The sequence below is a fragment of the Sander vitreus genome, chromosome 7, assembly GCF_031162955.1.
Source record: "Sander vitreus isolate 19-12246 chromosome 7, sanVit1, whole genome shotgun sequence".
In the NCBI taxonomy this organism is placed as follows: Eukaryota; Metazoa; Chordata; class Actinopteri; order Perciformes; family Percidae; genus Sander; species Sander vitreus.
In genome coordinates, this window is record NC_135861.1 from 10,994,430 (window position 1) to 11,011,257 (window position 16,828).

A 16,828-nucleotide genomic window follows, 5' to 3' on the forward strand; every position below is an offset into this window, starting at 1 on the left:
TTTTTTTTTTTTTTTCCAAATGTTCCCTTTGTTCTGTTTCTTATAATCTGATTCTCTCACTGCAACACATTCACAGATGGAGGACAAGAAGAGAGGGCAATGTAAAGATACAAATGTCTCTGTTTACAGTGTGACGCAGGACACTTTTCTTTTCAGCATTTCATTTGGTTTCTTTATCTGATCACGGAGGTTAAATGTGGAAAGATTTGAACAAACAAACCTATGTAGGTGCATTTATCCTCCCCAGACAGAACGTCAACATATCTAAACTAGAAGTTGAATACTGGGTGTAAATAATGCAGATATGTCCTAAATCAAACCATTATCCTCCCTGTTCACTGTTATAGATTCAAGGCTGAAGCTTCACATCCACAACATCAAATCTTGAACTGGTAATGTGTGCTTTTATACCCAACAGTCAGCCGTCAGTATCCAGCTTCAGGTTAATCTGCTTCGGACCAATAGGAGCCACACAAGTGAGGGGAGACGAAGAAAAAAAAACTGAGTTGAGATTAAAACGTTGTGATGTGCTCTGTAAAAAGAAAGTGGGGAAGTGACCGAAGGAAAGAAACAGAGTGAGAGATAGTCAGGGAGAGTAGAAGGAGGGATGGGAGATTGTCTTTGCTAGCTTGTGTGTTAATAATGGGATGCCTTCTATCCCGTCGTCGGCAAGGTGACGGCGGCATGGAACCAGCTGTTCCCCTGTTACCAAGGAAACAAGAGAAATGTTGGACATTAAAAAAAATGATATTCCTACACAGCTGTGTTCATATTTATTCTGCGTGTGCTGTTTCATATTCATGAGAACAGACATTTCCATGTGCAGAAAACTGAGCAGAGGAAACGTCCTGACAGAGGAACACGTTTTTCTGGAGGGCTCTCTCTCTCTGACATGTTTCGACTCAAAGTATTCTGTCACATTCAGAGGCGTCAGAGATGTTCAGATGCCACCTCTGCTGACTCTCAGCAAAAACAGAAGCACCAGCTGAGACAATATAACCAGGCCTTGAATAAACTTTATATTCAGACCTGCAGGGGCTGAAACAACTGATCAATGCTCCTGTCTGATTTGTAATAGTATGACTTAGTCGCAGCTAGTAAAATACAAAGAAATGTTTGCTGTAACACATAAGGGTGACAAAGACATATTTTGCTTAACATTTTCTGACGAGTTAGATATGAAGATCAGTACCACTCTCATGTCTCTGCATTGAAGCCAGGAAGCAATGAGCTTAGTTTACGACTGGAAGCAGGGGGAAACAGCTAGCCTTCTGTCCAGATTTTAAAAATGTGCCTACCAGCACCTCTAAAGCTCTGAAATAGTTACAGCACATAACTATACTAACATAGCAGTTGATGCTTTTGTAGCCAATCACTGCTGACAGGTCCAAAAATCAGCAGAGGCTGCCATTACGGCCACATACTGTACTTTTGGCCACGTGTATGTATTTAGGTTTTTTCTTTGATTTGTCATCTGCCTGCAGTCAGCTCCAACTCTGTACCAAATGCAAATTTATTTACAAAGCAAAGACTAAAGTTTAAGCATACCTACTCATGTTAACATGCAAAAGAAGCTATGCAAGTGAAATGATTAGATTGTCCATTTACGAACGTCATTTCAATTTCTACACCTGCGAATGTAATTCTCAATACATTCTTTAAAATGCTGTTCTTCCTAGAATAAGGCTATGGCCTTTACATACACGATCAACCTCACATCATGTAAGTTTGAATACTGAAGACACATTGTGATGAATAACAGATAAAACAAGACGATTTTGATTTTGATTTCAACCCTTTTACACATTTCAGAGGCTTTTCTACAAGATGTCCATCTGCTTCATAGCATATCCATGTACTTCTATAGGTCTAGTACCACATCTTTTACTGGGTTTGATCTTAAATGAAGCGTTGTACTCAACTAACAGTTTAGTTTAATTTGAATATATTTGCAAAGCTTACTCAGAGAAGGTGGTTCTCATGTTGCAGAGAGATTGTTTGGTAGTTTGACAATATGGAATAATGTAAACCGTTACCAGTCTTCAGAAAAGCTACATTTGTACATTTGAGTAGTCTGCAACCCAAGTAATCTCAATAATCAGTGATGTTCCCTCTTTGTGCAAGAATATCTAATTAAAAGCAACTGAGAATCTTTCTTTTGCTTTGAAATACAAAACCATGTATAAAAATAGTAACAGTTCCATGGCATATAGACAAAAAAAATAGACAGCACTAATAAAAATGCAACAGTTAAAACAGTTCATCCTGTCAGATCAGATGTTTTCTCCTCTTCATCACTGCTGCTGGAGGACGATGGCGGCAGGTCCTCGCCCATCCTCTTTAGCTTGGCTTTGTAGTAAGCCTTCTTCATCCTGAAGGCCTTCTCCTTCTGCCGAGCTGCTCTCCTCTTCTCCTTCACCAGCTCCTGCTCCCACGCCAGCACCTTCATCCTGTTCTCCCACTCCAGGATCTTCATCTGCTGCTGCTGCTCCAGAGCTTCTACTCTCTGCTGCTGCTCCACTCTTGACAGGTCTGCCGAGTAGTGCTGAGCCGGGCTGCGGGTCGTGTCCTCCGCCTCGCTGCCTGTCAGCTGGAGATGCTGGTTGTTGAGCCGGTACCTGCCTGACAGGTCAGAGTTAAGAAAGGTCAGCAAGGGGAACCCTATGTCACTAATAAGTGCATTGGTCCAATTTATATTACTAAATGCACTTAGCTGTTTCAAACAATACACCGCTGCAGCAGCTGCTTCAGCTTGTGCACAGCCTCATTTACAAAACAAGGAACTACTGGGATTGACTAGTATCTAAATATTAGGACGAGGGACAGACATTTCTTGTAACGTTTATTAACGTTAATGTTGTAAGCTTCTAGACCTGTGCCTGCACATTAACACATTAACTCCAAATTTACTTAAAGTGCTCATATTATGCTTTTTGGCTTTTCCCTATCCTTTATTGTGTTATATGTCTTTTTTTGTGCATGTTATAGGTTTACAAAGTGAAAAAGCCCAAAGTCCACCCCAAAGGGACTTACCATCTCCAACAAGAAACACTGTTCACAAACTGCTCCAAACAGCTCTATTGTAGTCCAGCCTTTACTTCCGTGACGAACATGCGTCACTTTGTAACACACGTTATAATGCTCGCCTAGCTGCTAGCGTGGCACGCCCTCATACACTGCTTCTGACTGGCTTGTAGTCCTTACCTAGCTACTGCGCATGTGCGACTCCCAACAAAGATGGTACAGAAGTGAGATGCCTCACTCTGTATCTAAAACAGAGAGCTCAACACACAGGGTGAAAAGAGGAGCTGCAGCAATGCGCAGTACAACAAAAATATGGTGTTTTTTGAAAATTAAACCATGTAAACCTATTCTGGTACAACCTCTAAATACAATTATGAACCTGAAGATGAGCATAATATGAGCACTTTAAAAGGTAGATTAAACAAATAATTAAATTCCAAATCGGATATTAATCAGATTGTCAAATCAGACGTTGTCTATTTAAATTGGATATGATTCAACTTTATTGCCGGTGCACAAATACTAAGACAATGAAATGCAGAGGGGGGGGGGGAATGACACTCCTTCCTCCTCATCCTCAGTAACGGTAACCTAAACAATGACCCCATTAAGGTAAAGGTAATCATTCAGTACATGACAGTTTCCTAAATCAGAGTAATGTTTCAGGTTAATATATCACATGGAAACATTCATTTAAAGGTCACTATAGTGTATAGGTAACAAATACTGTGGCAACATGCCGAGCTATCTGTGGGTACCTGGTGCTGTGAAGTAAGCAGCAAATGTCACATCCTGCAGCTCTGCATTGTGGTAGGTGGAGTTCGTAGTGGGGCTCTGGTGCCGACTGGACCAGTCGCTGCCTGTTATTCTGTCCAAGGCGTCACGCTGGAGGCAGATGGCCACTTGCTCCTTGCTGTCCTCAGTCTGAAACCGAGAGAACAAAGCGTGTTTTAAGTGATTACGCTGGTGAAGCATTTGTAATTTCTAAAATGAATGTTAGTTTATTTATGTACTGTAGTTATCCATTGAAATGAACTGCACCAGGTTTATTTTAATGTTGTTCTTTGGTTTAAATTATGCTGATGTGAAATGATGCCTCTAAAATGAGTGTAAACCAAAACGATCACTTCAAAAATGTTTACCTGATTCACGCTGCCATTTATCTGCCCAGCGGCATTTATCGGCATCACATTGCCTGCTAATAAGAAAAACGGACAGAGAGACAGACAGACAGACAGGGAAAGCAGGTGAATGTGATTCAGAAAAATACACAGAGAGCACCTCCCTCTGGTGAAGGCAGGTACAACATCACCTTTACTCAAACACTCGAAAAACGACAAACGCATGTATCCAAAGCACCTTACAGCATCATGATGTGTTTGCAACCCACTCAACACCAATAAAACCGTTCAGACTGTAAATAATGAAGCATGATGGAACATGGGCAGGCGTGAATCTATTTTGGGATGTACATTTTTACTTAATGAAGAAGTCAACAAAGTCAGCCCCAGATGTATTGTCAGTTAAGTAGTTTCAGGTAGAGTTCTGTAAAGACAATTTGGAGTAGTTAGAGATCAGACACTTTGATTATTAAATCAGTTTCCAGGTTGAATTTCTTCTTCTTATCTCTCACTTTAACAGTTTGTTTGACAAACTGTTAAAGTGAGAAGGTAGACAGGCTTTAAAATTGAGGATTTGTGTTCCAGCCCTCATGGCAGCGAGAATCCACCTCACTGAAGTGGCTTTGAGCAGAATTACTAAATCTCTAAAACAAAAACAAAACAAAAAAAAAGGATATTATATTTCAGTACTGCAGTGTTTTGGACAAGAAAGTACACAAAGAACACCTAAACTACAGTTTTAAAGGCTGGAAAACGCTGGACAACACTCCCAACAGCAACAAAGTTGTTAATTTAGGATAATGAAAATGTCGATTTTTTTTTTTTAAATTTAGAAAAATGAAAATGTGCTGGCAGTCTTGATACTCTGGGAATTATTATTTTTATTTATTTTGTAATTTGGATGAATTTACCATATACTGGAATTTGTACCTAAAAATATATCTTAATTGTTCAATAGGGTACACATTATAGTAAATGTCACACCGGATTTTGTGTTTATTGATACATTTTTTTCCAGCAATAATGGGGTATTAATAGCTTTACTCTAACTAATATGAATACCCAAATCAAATCACAACTACTATTATTACTATTACTACTACATCATAGTAAAAACAGTTAGGCTCAGGTTTCATCACTTGGTCAAGGACACTTCAGCAGGCTGCAGATGTTAAACTACTACAGCTGCTCCTCCTATAGCATCTCCACTGCAGAGAAGTGTTGACTGTTGTGTTTTTAAAGATCTAATAGTACAGCCTAACATTTCTGAGGAAGTTGATGAGAACCATACGGCCAGAGGGGCCGTGATTGATGACGTGGGACAGATGTTTTTAACACTGCACACGTCCAGACTGTTGTTGCAGCCAATACGCCCACCAATAACAACAAAACTGCAACACCACAGCCAGCAATTAAAGCAGCTGAACAAACGTTAACGGTTAGTATCACACGCATTCATAAAAGATCGTTAGACGCATCTCTTTGCACGCTTTTAAAACAGTATTCCCGTTTTATAATTGAAGCTATTCTACCTTCCATTAGCTTGCGTACGGCTGCTTTGTGGCCAGCTCCCCCTGCGTGGCTGGTGAGAGCAGCCTCGCCCATGGTCTGAAGTTTGATTGATTTACAACAGGCCCTGCATCGGGCAAAGTGAATGTCTTGGACGTCCTTAACCAGCCAGTCCTTGTAAATTGTCTTTGAGAGCCAGGAGTCCTGGAATTTACATTTTCCGGGCATAGTTAATCGGTGAAATTAGCTGGACCCCGGTCCCCAGCCAGGCGGCAGGCTCAACCTTATCCCTCCCCTGCCTCCTGATGCGTTCAATGTCGACTCGGAATATCCACGGCATTATGTATCACTGCGCATATTAATTTAAATAACGTATTGTTTACGTAACGATAGCAAATATCGGTAAAGCGGCATTGGTACATTGAGCTACTGCGTTTCATTTTTCTATGATATTCTGAAATAACCAAACGTATTAGAAAGAAAGTGTAGAGACAGCCCAGTTGTATCTGCTGGTATAAAGAAGAAAAATAAATCAAGTATGTATTTGTCTAAATAAGTGTAATAACAAAAGTTAAAGAAACTGACCAACACACTTAAAAATACATAGCCTATCAGTCATATTTAAATACCAATACAGATGACTGATGCTACAATAACATGGTTTATCAGAAAACACCTAAAGGCAGCAGCCGGTCACATGTGTCGCTTTCTCCAATACAAATACGGCTACCCTTTTTTCTAACCAATCAGCGTTCAGGAAGCCAGCATTGTAGCCTGATTGGTTTAAGCGCAGCACGGCCGACAGAACAGAAACACATGGGTACTAAATTGTGCACCGTGGATGCAAATAAAGATATTTTAATCCAGATTTAAAACACATTTATGTTGCGTTTAAAGTTTTTCTTGGTAAGTAAATCATGTAGCGGCATTGGTATTGCCCTAGCAAAGTTACTTTTCTTGATTCGTACACACCAAATAACAAAGTGCTCCTGCTGTTAGCTTAAGCTTGTTTTGCTAACAGAGGTTTCTCAGCTTTTTACGTTTTAATATTTAAGATGCCAGTCAACCACTGGCTGGCTGTTTCCCGTCTTTTCTCACTCTACCGTCTTTAACAAGTGTGTGTTTTCACTTTATATTTTTCAGGCACTAATGATAATGTGTTATTAACTATTAAGAGATGGAGACAGCAGCCTTTGTAGCTCCAGTTACAGCTCTGGAGTTCCTTCAAGATGCATTTTTACTAACAGGTAGGAAACAGTGTTGGGAGCCAATATAGAACAGACATTTCTAGTGATGCACAAAAAGGATTTAAAAAAAAAAAAAAAAAACTCCGGATTTTCCGGACTATCTGCATTATTGTTAGAATAATTATGCATAGATGGTCATATGTTTACATTTTACTATGGGGAGTGTGTCACTTCTCTTCTTGCTTATTTTGAAAGAAGACTGAACAGAAGGCTCACACAACACATGGAACAAAATCTTCTGTTGTCCTTTCCAGGTGAGGGTCCAATTTTGACGGTGTACGGTCTCCAACCTCGCCCTAAAACCCGTGTCTCACTGAGTGTGCTCCAACGTGACAGAATCCACGGGATAAGACCGAGAAGTCTGACAGCTGTCCCAGCACAGAGCTCTGCCACAGGAACATGTGGGAAGAAGAAAGATGGTTAGAACGAGCAGATGTTTGTTTCCACTGTTGTCTTTGTTAGTTTTATTCTGTTGCGTTCAGGGAGGTTGTTTTATTTCTTCACTTCTGCTGGGATGTATAAAAACATAACTAGCCGATTTGAGTGAAATCACATGGACAGATAAGTCTTAGTTTTTGGTGGTGATCTGCAGGAATTTCAGCATTAATGCTGATTCTAAATAATAAAGGGATATTATGTGGCCGGGTTGTCAGCGGGTAGAGCAGGCGCACATATACTGAGAGGTTTATGCCTCGACGCAGAGGTCCAGGGTTCGAGTCTGACCTGTGACAATTTCCTGCATGTCTTCCCCCCCCTCTCTCCCCCCTTTCTCACCTAGCTGTCCTGTCAAAAATTAAAAGTGCAAAGGCCCAAAAAAATAATCTTTAAAAAAAATAATGGGATATTATTTTTGGCTGATAGTTAAAGAACTGTCCAGTCTTGGTCAATAGTTTTTTTTACAGATTTGTTTTTTATTTATTCACGCTCATAAATTCACAAAATCATCTCTTTTTTTCTGTCAATCCCCAGAACTTAGCTCCACCTCAGAGTCTAAGTTCTATGACCTAGCTGTGTTTGGAGGCAAGGCTGTGAGGCTGGTGAGGCTCCATGTGGATCTCCAGGATGGAGAGCATCTGGACTTGGAGATTCTGGGTCCCCTCATGGTGCTACAGGACTGGGCTCTGGATGTCCGCTGGCTCTCTGGAGACAAACACTCACTGCTCTGTGTGGCTGTTGCCCACAATAGTGCTCTTCTCCTCGACCTCATTACAGGAAATACCCTGGTTCAGCGCTCCTGTCTGGAGGGGTGTCTGCTGTACTCTGCCCTCCTTTTGGTACATGATTCCTGGGCAGATACCATCTTGGTAGGAGGGACTGTTTTTAACCAACTGGTTCTCTGGAAGCCTGGAGGAAGAGAGGACAAAAGTAGCGGTTCTGAGCACAAAGCTCCAGTTGAGAGACGTCTGCTGGGCCACAGCGGGGTCATCTTCAGCATCTCTTACCTTCAGGAGAGAGGATGGCTGGCTTCAGCCTCTGATGACCGCAGTGTAAGGGTTTGGGGTGTTGGTGCTTTAGGGGGCCCTGGAGGGAAATGTGGGGACCTGAACCCGGCTTGTTTAAGGGTCCTATATGGACACCAGGCTAGGGTATTCTCGGTGCGTCTCTCCCCAGGTAAAGTGTTCAGTGCTGGTGAAGACGGAGCGTGTTTAGTCTGGGACTGGGCTGGAGGTGGCAAGGTGGTTCGGACGTTAAAGGGACACCGAGCAGGGGGGGTCCGTGCACTCGCAGTCAGTGAGGGAACAGGAGATGAAGAGAGATGGGTGGCTACAGGGGGGGCAGATGGAGGGGTGAGGTTGTGGAGGGTGGAAGGGAGCGAGGAGGGGAAGGAGGGAATGGAGGAACCAGTTACAGAGAAGCTAACTGACCTGAAATTTCCTGGTCAAGGCTTGCCTAAAGTTGTTTGTATAGCAGGGGACACAAATGCAAGTTGGAGTCAGAGTAAGTTTGTGGTTTGCACTGACCAAGGAATAGTTTACCAATACAGCAATGGGCAGTGGGAGATGGTATGGCAAGGGACTCCTGAGTTTCAGTCTTATTGTGTCATGGAAACAATAAATGTCAGTGTAAAAGACTCTACAGCAAAAGTTAATTTGTGTGCTGTGGGAAACCTCAGCGGGTCCATACAGGTCTTCCCCGTCTCTCATCCTCAGTGTGGGATTCTTCTCACAGGACGATCAGGGAAAATCCATAGTTTTATTTGGCAAGAGGCAAAAGAAGGCTTGTATTTGATAGCATCAGGCGCTGAAGGTCTTGCCTATCGCTGGCGTCTAGAGGTAGAATTGGATGAAAACTCTGCCTTGGCTCTCAATGTAAATCCCCTTCCTTCTTTCCTGCTTCCCCCCTGCGCCAAACGCTGGCTGACAGCTGCAGTGCGCCTCCACTCCATGCCACAGGGATTGCTGTGGGTGTGCGGGGACAGGAGAGGGTCCTTGCTTTTGTTTCAGGACAGAGGAAAGCTGGAGCAGAAGATAGGAGATAACAAAAGGATGGATGAAGGTTTGCTGACAGACAGGAAACAAACTGATAATGAAGGGATTGAAGCTGAGGGAAATGGTAGCGGTAGAGACAGAAAAAGCAAAATGACGGAGGAGAGGGAAAGAAAAGAAGTGGGTGACCTAATGCTGCACCCACTGAGCTGCCTGTTCGGGGTGCATGGAAAGCAGGGTGTAACTTCAGTGTGCGAATACCAGGGACTGCTCTACAGCACTGGCAGGGACGGCTGTGTGAGGGTCTTCAGAGTGCATCAGACAGCACCAGAAAAATCTGAAGAAAAGAGTAATGGAAACGGTGTAGAAAACAAAGGAGGGCTTAAGCTGGAGGTTCTCCGAGTCCAGCGGGCCTGCAAGGGTATGGAGTGGCTGGAGAGGGTTTTGATTCTTGAGCCTGACATTCCTGTGGAAGAGGAGGAGGAGGAAGAGCTCGGAGAGGAATGTGAGAACCACTACGAGACAAAGAAACAAAATTTGAAAGAAAAGCTGGCGGTTACAGAGGAGAGAAAAGAGGATGGGAGCTTTGGAGGAGAAGAAGAAAAGACAGAGAAAAGGAGAAGAGAAGCCAGGTTTGCCATTGTTGGCTTTCATGCGGTCCACTTCGTGGTTTGGGACCCGGTGAGGCAGGAGAGGCTGTTAGCGGTGCCTTGTGGTGGGGGGCATCGCTCTTGGAGTCTCTGGCCTTCCCACAAAGGGGTTTGGTCCGGATATGGAGCCCTGATCTTCATCAAGCAGGGGGCTGTCCTGGCTACGCAACCCCCTGGAGAGGCCCCCAGCTGGGCTGGGAAGGCAGGAAGGACTGGAGGATGGAGCCTGAGAGAGGGTGTCCATGGGAGGGGGATCGGGTGTGTATGCAGGCTGGGGATGATAAGGGGAATTGGGAATGAGATTCAAACAAACAGTGCTAAAGATTTGACTGAAACTGAAAGAAGGGATACACTGAAAGATGACGAAAAGGAGGTGGAGAGAGGGGAAGAGCATTGGGAGATAGTGGTGACGGGAGGAGAGGACACTAGCTTAACCGTCCTGGCGGTACGTCCCAACTCTGGCAGCATCAAAGTTCTCTCAGTTATTACTGACCACATTTCGAGCGTCCGGACAGTGACGGCAGTAACGCGGCCAGAGGGAGGGGGTGAAGACCAGACACAGTCTCTCTCTGCCCTGCTCGTGTCAGCTGGCGGGCGAGCTCAGATGCAGTGTTACCGGCTGTTAATCGGCTGGGACAGCCAGAGACTGGTTCCCGCCTGCCAGGTGATCCAGGTGGCCAGTCACAGATTGGACAAACAGTGGGAGAGGAGGCGGAACAGACACAAGACGGTGAAAATGGACCCAGAAACAAGGCAAGTGGATGGTTGTTTTCTGCACATATGTAAAGGGAATTCCATCCATAAAGAGATGGACTATTTCTTTATAACTACCTAATGTATAGGTGCTGCTTTTTCTCTCCTGCCTTTCTTTTTCATCTGTATTCCCTTCTTCATCAAGAAAAGTATACATTATCAAAAGGTTTTTGAAGTCTGCATATAAGATAAATTTGCTACTATACTGTTAAAGCTAAATCTACCCACATATTCTTTTCCTTTTTAAATCGACTTCTGATCCAGTCTTACCAGCTGTGTCTGTGCGTTTTCAGGTACATGTCTATAGTGGCGGTGGATGAGAAGACAGACTGTGGTCTTTTGGCTCTGGCTTGTAGTGACGGAGCTCTCAGGTTGGTGGTCATCACAGCAAAATTTGAAGTTTTCCACACCTGAAACCTCTTTCTCAGGAGCTGGAGAAAAGTTCCTGTTCTCAAATGAGTATTTTCTTCAGCAAAGTGGTAGTGATAATGATTGTAACTGAAGGTGTTGAAAGGATGTTGTTACATGGCAAAATATAGCTTAATTGTGGCCGAAGATATTTACTCTCCACGTGTTTTCGTCATGTCCCTCGAGATGCTGTTAGCTCAATCTTAAATGCTGTTCTTGTTCACCTAATTTCATTTTATAATGCACTATTTGTCACTTTCTTCGCACTCTTCTTTTTGCTGTCTTCTGACCTGCATTACTGTCTTTTCCAGATTGTTCTCAGTCAGTGAAGTCCAGCGTCAAATTGATTTGTTGTGGGAGACGTATTACCACCAGCGCTGTGTGCTCAGTGTTGCCACTTGCAGCCTGGAGGATGGAAAAGGCAACAGGTGATCTGTTTGTTGTGCGTTTTTTCATTTCCTAAACCTGAAGCGGATGAATGTTGGCACCGTCACTACAAGTTATATGTAGTCTTGCTTTGTAGTAACCCATCAGAACCCAACCACCTATTGATTTTAATATGTTTTTATTATTTTAATGCACTCCGTTTTGGAAAGAGTAGTGACTGGCAGATCAGATATAGTAATACAATATTAAGAGCTCAGTGAGTTAGGTTTCTGTCTGTGATGAAAATGTACATGAATGTATTAACTCCTCTCTCTCTCTCTCTCTCTCTCTCTCTCAGGTATAGGCTGCTGTTCAGTGCTGCAACAGATGGCAAAATTGCAGTGTGGGATTTGACTGATGCTTCTTCCTTATCGACCGATTCTTCAAGCAGTGCTCTGACTCCACCAATCCCCTGCCTTGACATTCACGCCCACCAGAGCGGCGTCAACTCATTGGCTGTTTGGGCAGAGAAACTGGGCCAACGAGAGGGCGGTTGCCTGGTAACTGTTGCTAGCGGAGGAGATGATGGGCAGCTGACAGTGTCCACGATTAGGGTGCAGTACCATGAAGATGGAAAGATTGGGGGCAGCAGAGGGTTTTCTCAGATTTCTGAGCCCCTGATTTCTCTACAATCCCAGGTCCAACCCCGAAGCCAGCTACATCTTCATCTCCAGTCCCAGTCCCACATCCTGCTGGCTCACGCCGCCCCTCTGACCGCCCTGAAGGTCCTGAGCCCAGGCCTCGTGGTCTCCACTTCTTCAGATCAGAGGGTTTGCCTGTGGAGGGTCGGCAGTACCGGTATCAGCCACATCGGGGCGCTGTGCTCCCATGTTGCAGATGCTGCAGGACTCGCAGTGTGGGAAGGGCAGATGATAGAGGAGGAGGAGGGATATAAAAAGAGGAAAACAAGGTGTGAGTCGGAGCAGGAGACTGCAATTTGGCGAGATAAAGGGAGTCAGACAGGGTTAAAAATGATGTGTAAAACAGCAGCACAGTTCAATAAGGAAACAGCTGATGAGGCCGAGGATGGAGAACCTGTTGAAGCCATGAGCAAGACGGGTGACCCTGTTTGTCAAACTGGTGATGAGAAGGGAGGTGAAGCAGCTGGTGAATGTAGAAATCCAACAGAGACTGACAGCATGGGTGAGACAGAGAGTGAGGGGAACACTGAGATGGGTTTCAAGGCTTCCTGTGAGAGCAAGAAAAAGAGAGAAAACACGGGATGGGTGCTGGTCTGCGGCCAGGGCTTCCAGCTACTACGAGTCAGAAATGGAGAAAAGAAGATTAAAGGAGAAGGTGAATCACAGAGTTAAATGGTCTTTACAAAGTAAACACAAAGTGCAATCGAAAGATAGCAGTGGTCCAAACAATCACTTTCTCAATGGACACATTTAAAAAAAAAAAGACTTATGAACTATTTGTAATTGTAATTGATTTCAGATTAATTTAACTTTGCTAATTGCATTTTTAATAAAGTTTATTTATTCTCCACCTTTCTCATTATTTATGGGCTACATTGCATTTATGTATGGCATTTAATTTTTATGGCAGCTCGGTAAAGATTTAATAAAAAGAAAAACAAAATAGTTTCAGCAGAAACAACAAACCTGTGTGAAGAGATTTAAAACAGTTGGTCTTGACTTTTTTTTAAACTAAAGCCTGTCATTAATTTCTGCTAGCCTACACAAATTGAAAATTTGAGTCTGGGATCTAGCTCCATTTCTGCAAATTCTCAAAGGCATTTGGTGCTGATTGAGGAAAATTTAAATCTTCATGGCTATTTCACGAGAACATTAAATCGTCTCCGATGTGTTTGGGCCATCTGTGGCCTCCTTCAGGGACTAGCGTAACACTGCACAAAGATGGCTGAAATCACTGGAGTTAATAATGCAGCATGTTATATCTCAACCAGCCAGGAAATAAAGCTGTGTACTTGAAGAGATCCTTGGGACTTCATTTTCAGAAAAAAGGCCAAAACAAAGACTGCCTTTACTCATATCTTTGTAGTTTAAAATATACTTCCACTTCTGAGGTTCCCTTGAGCAAAGCACTGAAATCCAGATTTTTATAGTGAATCACGCATGTCCACAAAAAACTGGCACCATAACAGATTTAAAACCGGTAGATAATACGTGAGGGTAAACATAAGAAAATGCAACATATACAAACTATATAACAATTGAGTGCAATGTCACAATCAATGCAGGAGTTGTTAAGAAATTAATTATACACAGAGTGGGAAGAAGCTCTGCCCTGACTAGTCCTGTGGAGCTGTGGTGCCCAACCTTCTTCAAAGGCTGTCTGGGAGTTTACATTTGGCATTGGTTACAATTACGTTTAGTGTATTGTTCGGCTAATGGTTGGAGTAAGGAAAAAATTTGTTTTGGGATTATTAAGGATTACATTTTTATGCACAAGTAAGTCACAAATGTGAACATGGAGTGTGTGATTGGTTGAAGGTGAGGGTTTGTATAAATGTGCACACATACTATGATAATGTGTGTGCATGTGTTCTGAAATGCTAATTTAGCAGAATGTGTTGTGATATGAAATGTTAATACTGCAAGTTGATAGGGGGCTGTGCACAATTATTTGCATATTTTGTGTGTGTGTGTGTGTGTGTGTGTGTGTGTGTGTAGGGGTAGGTGGGGGTCAGATCCCATGAAGGGGCCCACTGCAGGTATCCATGAATATTTTAATATTTTAGCCTCGTCTCACATTGCCTTTTGTCAAGTACCCATCTCACCACCTGCCACTCACAATGGAGAGAAAGAAGGAGGAAGGAGAAGAAGAAGAACAAGCTAATGAAGAAAATATGGTAAAAAGAGGGAATAGGGAATGCTCCATTTTTCCAGGATGATGTCTTTGTTTCAAGGGATAAAAAGGAAAAGGAGGGGGAGATAGCAAGAGCCAAAGTACCTGTGTAACCACCACTATCACTTACAAGGGAAAGAAAGGGGGAGAGAAAAGAGAGGATGGAGAGTGAAAGCACCAGTGCTGACAAGGTAAAGGTGAGGGCTGCGAGGAGGGAGAAAAAAGGGGGGAGACAGAAATACAGAAGGCAGCTGCTGCAATGAGTATCACTGCTGATGTTTGTTGGGTCACAGAAGAGAAAGTGAGAAAGGAGAGACGAGGCAGAAAAATGGAGAGGACTGACTGATTGATGAATGACGGAGTGTAAGATGAGACACAGAGAGGAAGCAATCTCCAAGAAAAGGATGTGTGTCTGGGATACATTTTACATACAGTTTTAAGGGAAAACGTGTTTTTACAAAAGGATTGCATACTCATTAGTCATATGCAGTCTTCAAACAACATGTGGAGAGGCAAAGTGACTTATGGAAGCCAGCTTGAGCAATCATCAGCGTCTGTAGTGATTAAGTGCTGGAAGGAAAATTGTCCCTGTGTGCTGATGACGACCCTTGTGTTTTAGTGTGTGAGAGTGAATGTGTGTCTGTGAGGCATGCTTTGCTTGGCCCAGGAGAACGAGGAATAAAACAAGTGGTCTGCTGTCAAAGTACTGAAGGAGTGACAATTTCCACCTATCGAAGAGGTATGGACACACTCTCCCTCACAGCTTTCCATCACTTCTTCTTACGATGCGCAATTCACTGTATTTATTTGCTGTCTTTTAACTTAACCCTCATCTTATCCTCATTAACTTGGTATCAAAAAATGTCCTTCATTTTAGATATTTTTTTCTTAACATCTCTTTATCAGCACATTTGGAGCACTGATCTTTCCTCATATCCCATTTCACATCCATGTCACTCACACTCTCAGAAGAGCTAAATGTTGCATTTGACATCAAACTGAAAAAAATAGCTTTGAGCAAGATTGCATAGACTCTAAAGTGAATCGTAAGCTTTCACATGCTAATATATTTGCTTTCTTGGTGCTTTAACCACATCACAAATTACTCACATTAAGAGTTGGTTTCTCTGCCAAGTGGGTTCAGTCCTATGTCTATTTCTTATACTGCACTGTAACTTTTTTTTTTTCTCGTATTTTATCTGTTTTTAATTTTTTTATCTGTTTTCATGTAAAGCACTTTGAATTGCCCTGTTGCTGAAATGTGCTATACAAATAAAGCTGCCTTGCCTTTGTTATCAGGGTATCTTTTATTAGAGTTCAACAATATTTGGTGGATGTTTAGGCCATGGGTCAAGAAACATGTGATTAGGATTTCAAAAAACAAACAAAAAAAGGATTTGTTTTAACAAAGAGTGGACAATAAAGAAGTCTACAACTATGCTGGCTCTGTGAGGCTGCACTTATATATATATATCTAAATGCTAATGTCTGCATGCTAACATGCTCAATGACTGAATGTGAACTCGTGGTGTTTATCATGTTTGTGTCAATCTACTAGTAGATGTTGAGATATTTAACTGGATAAGTGAAACTTTGACCTGCAGGTGTTGCGAGAGGCAGGGGTTCTCCAACGTCTGTAGGATTCATCTTCTGGGTACCATGGATGTCTGTACAAAATGTCATGGCAATCCATCATATGGTAGTCCAGATATTTCAGTCTGGAGCAAAGTGGTGGGCTGACCAACGGGCCTACATTACCATCCCTTGAGCCATACTGGCATCGTCATCCAAAATGAATGCCTGTTTGTATTGCAGTGTGTAACTGTCCCTGCTGTTTACTGGGTGGAAGATGGAAGAGGCACACTGTAAACTGTAAATATATGTCTTACAAGTATGAGCATGTCATTTTTTAAACAGTCATACTTATTTCTGCTCAGGCTCCCGGATTGGTTATGTCACGTGAACGACTACCTCTCATTGGTTCATCTGGGAGTAAGACAACAGGTGATGATCCACTCATGACCCACTCACCTCTCTGCTAACAGAGGCTATTATGCTGCATGAGCATGGAGTAATGCACATGCATATTTTGAAGATAATTATTATTTTATAATGATATACTTTGTATATTAACATAAATATAAACATAAATTAAGCATTAGGTGCAAAGCGAACTACAAATAAAGGGCTTTGATGTAACATAAATCAGATTCCTTGAACAAATGAAAATGTTGTACAGCAGGCTATTTACTGCTTATTATCACATTTTGTAAAAAATTAGTTTTCATGATGATATCCAGATCATTCACTTTATCTTAATAATTATTTATTTTTTAATAATGCCTGTGTAATGCTGAAAACTTAACAGATAACTACAAACTCAGTGGTCCTTAAGGCAATAATGCTAAAGGAACACCAAGACAAAAAAAATGTACAGTGATTTCTTTTAT

The 16,828-nt window shown here is 42.4% G+C and overlaps 2 protein-coding genes across 2 annotated transcripts; one reads left to right on the top strand and one right to left on the bottom strand.

The window, feature by feature from the left end:
- On the bottom strand, window positions 1–5,951 carry fsbp (fibrinogen silencer binding protein). Its single transcript, XM_078254556.1, has 4 exons — window positions 5,678–5,951; window positions 4,167–4,222; window positions 3,783–3,948; window positions 1–2,622 (listed from the first exon to the last, which is right to left on the bottom strand). Exons 1-4 carry the CDS (start codon window positions 5,880–5,882, stop codon window positions 2,261–2,263), a joined length of 789 nt encoding a protein of 262 aa, XP_078110682.1. The 5' UTR covers window positions 5,883–5,951; the 3' UTR covers window positions 1–2,260.
- A 491-nt stretch (window positions 5,952–6,442) lies between these two features.
- wdr6 (WD repeat domain 6) lies at window positions 6,443–13,055 on the top strand. Its single transcript, XM_078254554.1, has 7 exons — window positions 6,443–6,560; window positions 6,798–6,901; window positions 7,156–7,320; window positions 7,871–10,730; window positions 11,024–11,101; window positions 11,450–11,566; window positions 11,863–13,055. The coding sequence occupies exons 2-7, from the start codon at window positions 6,832–6,834 to the stop codon at window positions 12,875–12,877; spliced, it is 4,305 nt and encodes a 1,434-aa protein (XP_078110680.1). The 5' UTR covers window positions 6,443–6,560; window positions 6,798–6,831; the 3' UTR covers window positions 12,878–13,055.
- Window positions 13,056–16,828: the final 3,773 nt, after the last annotated feature.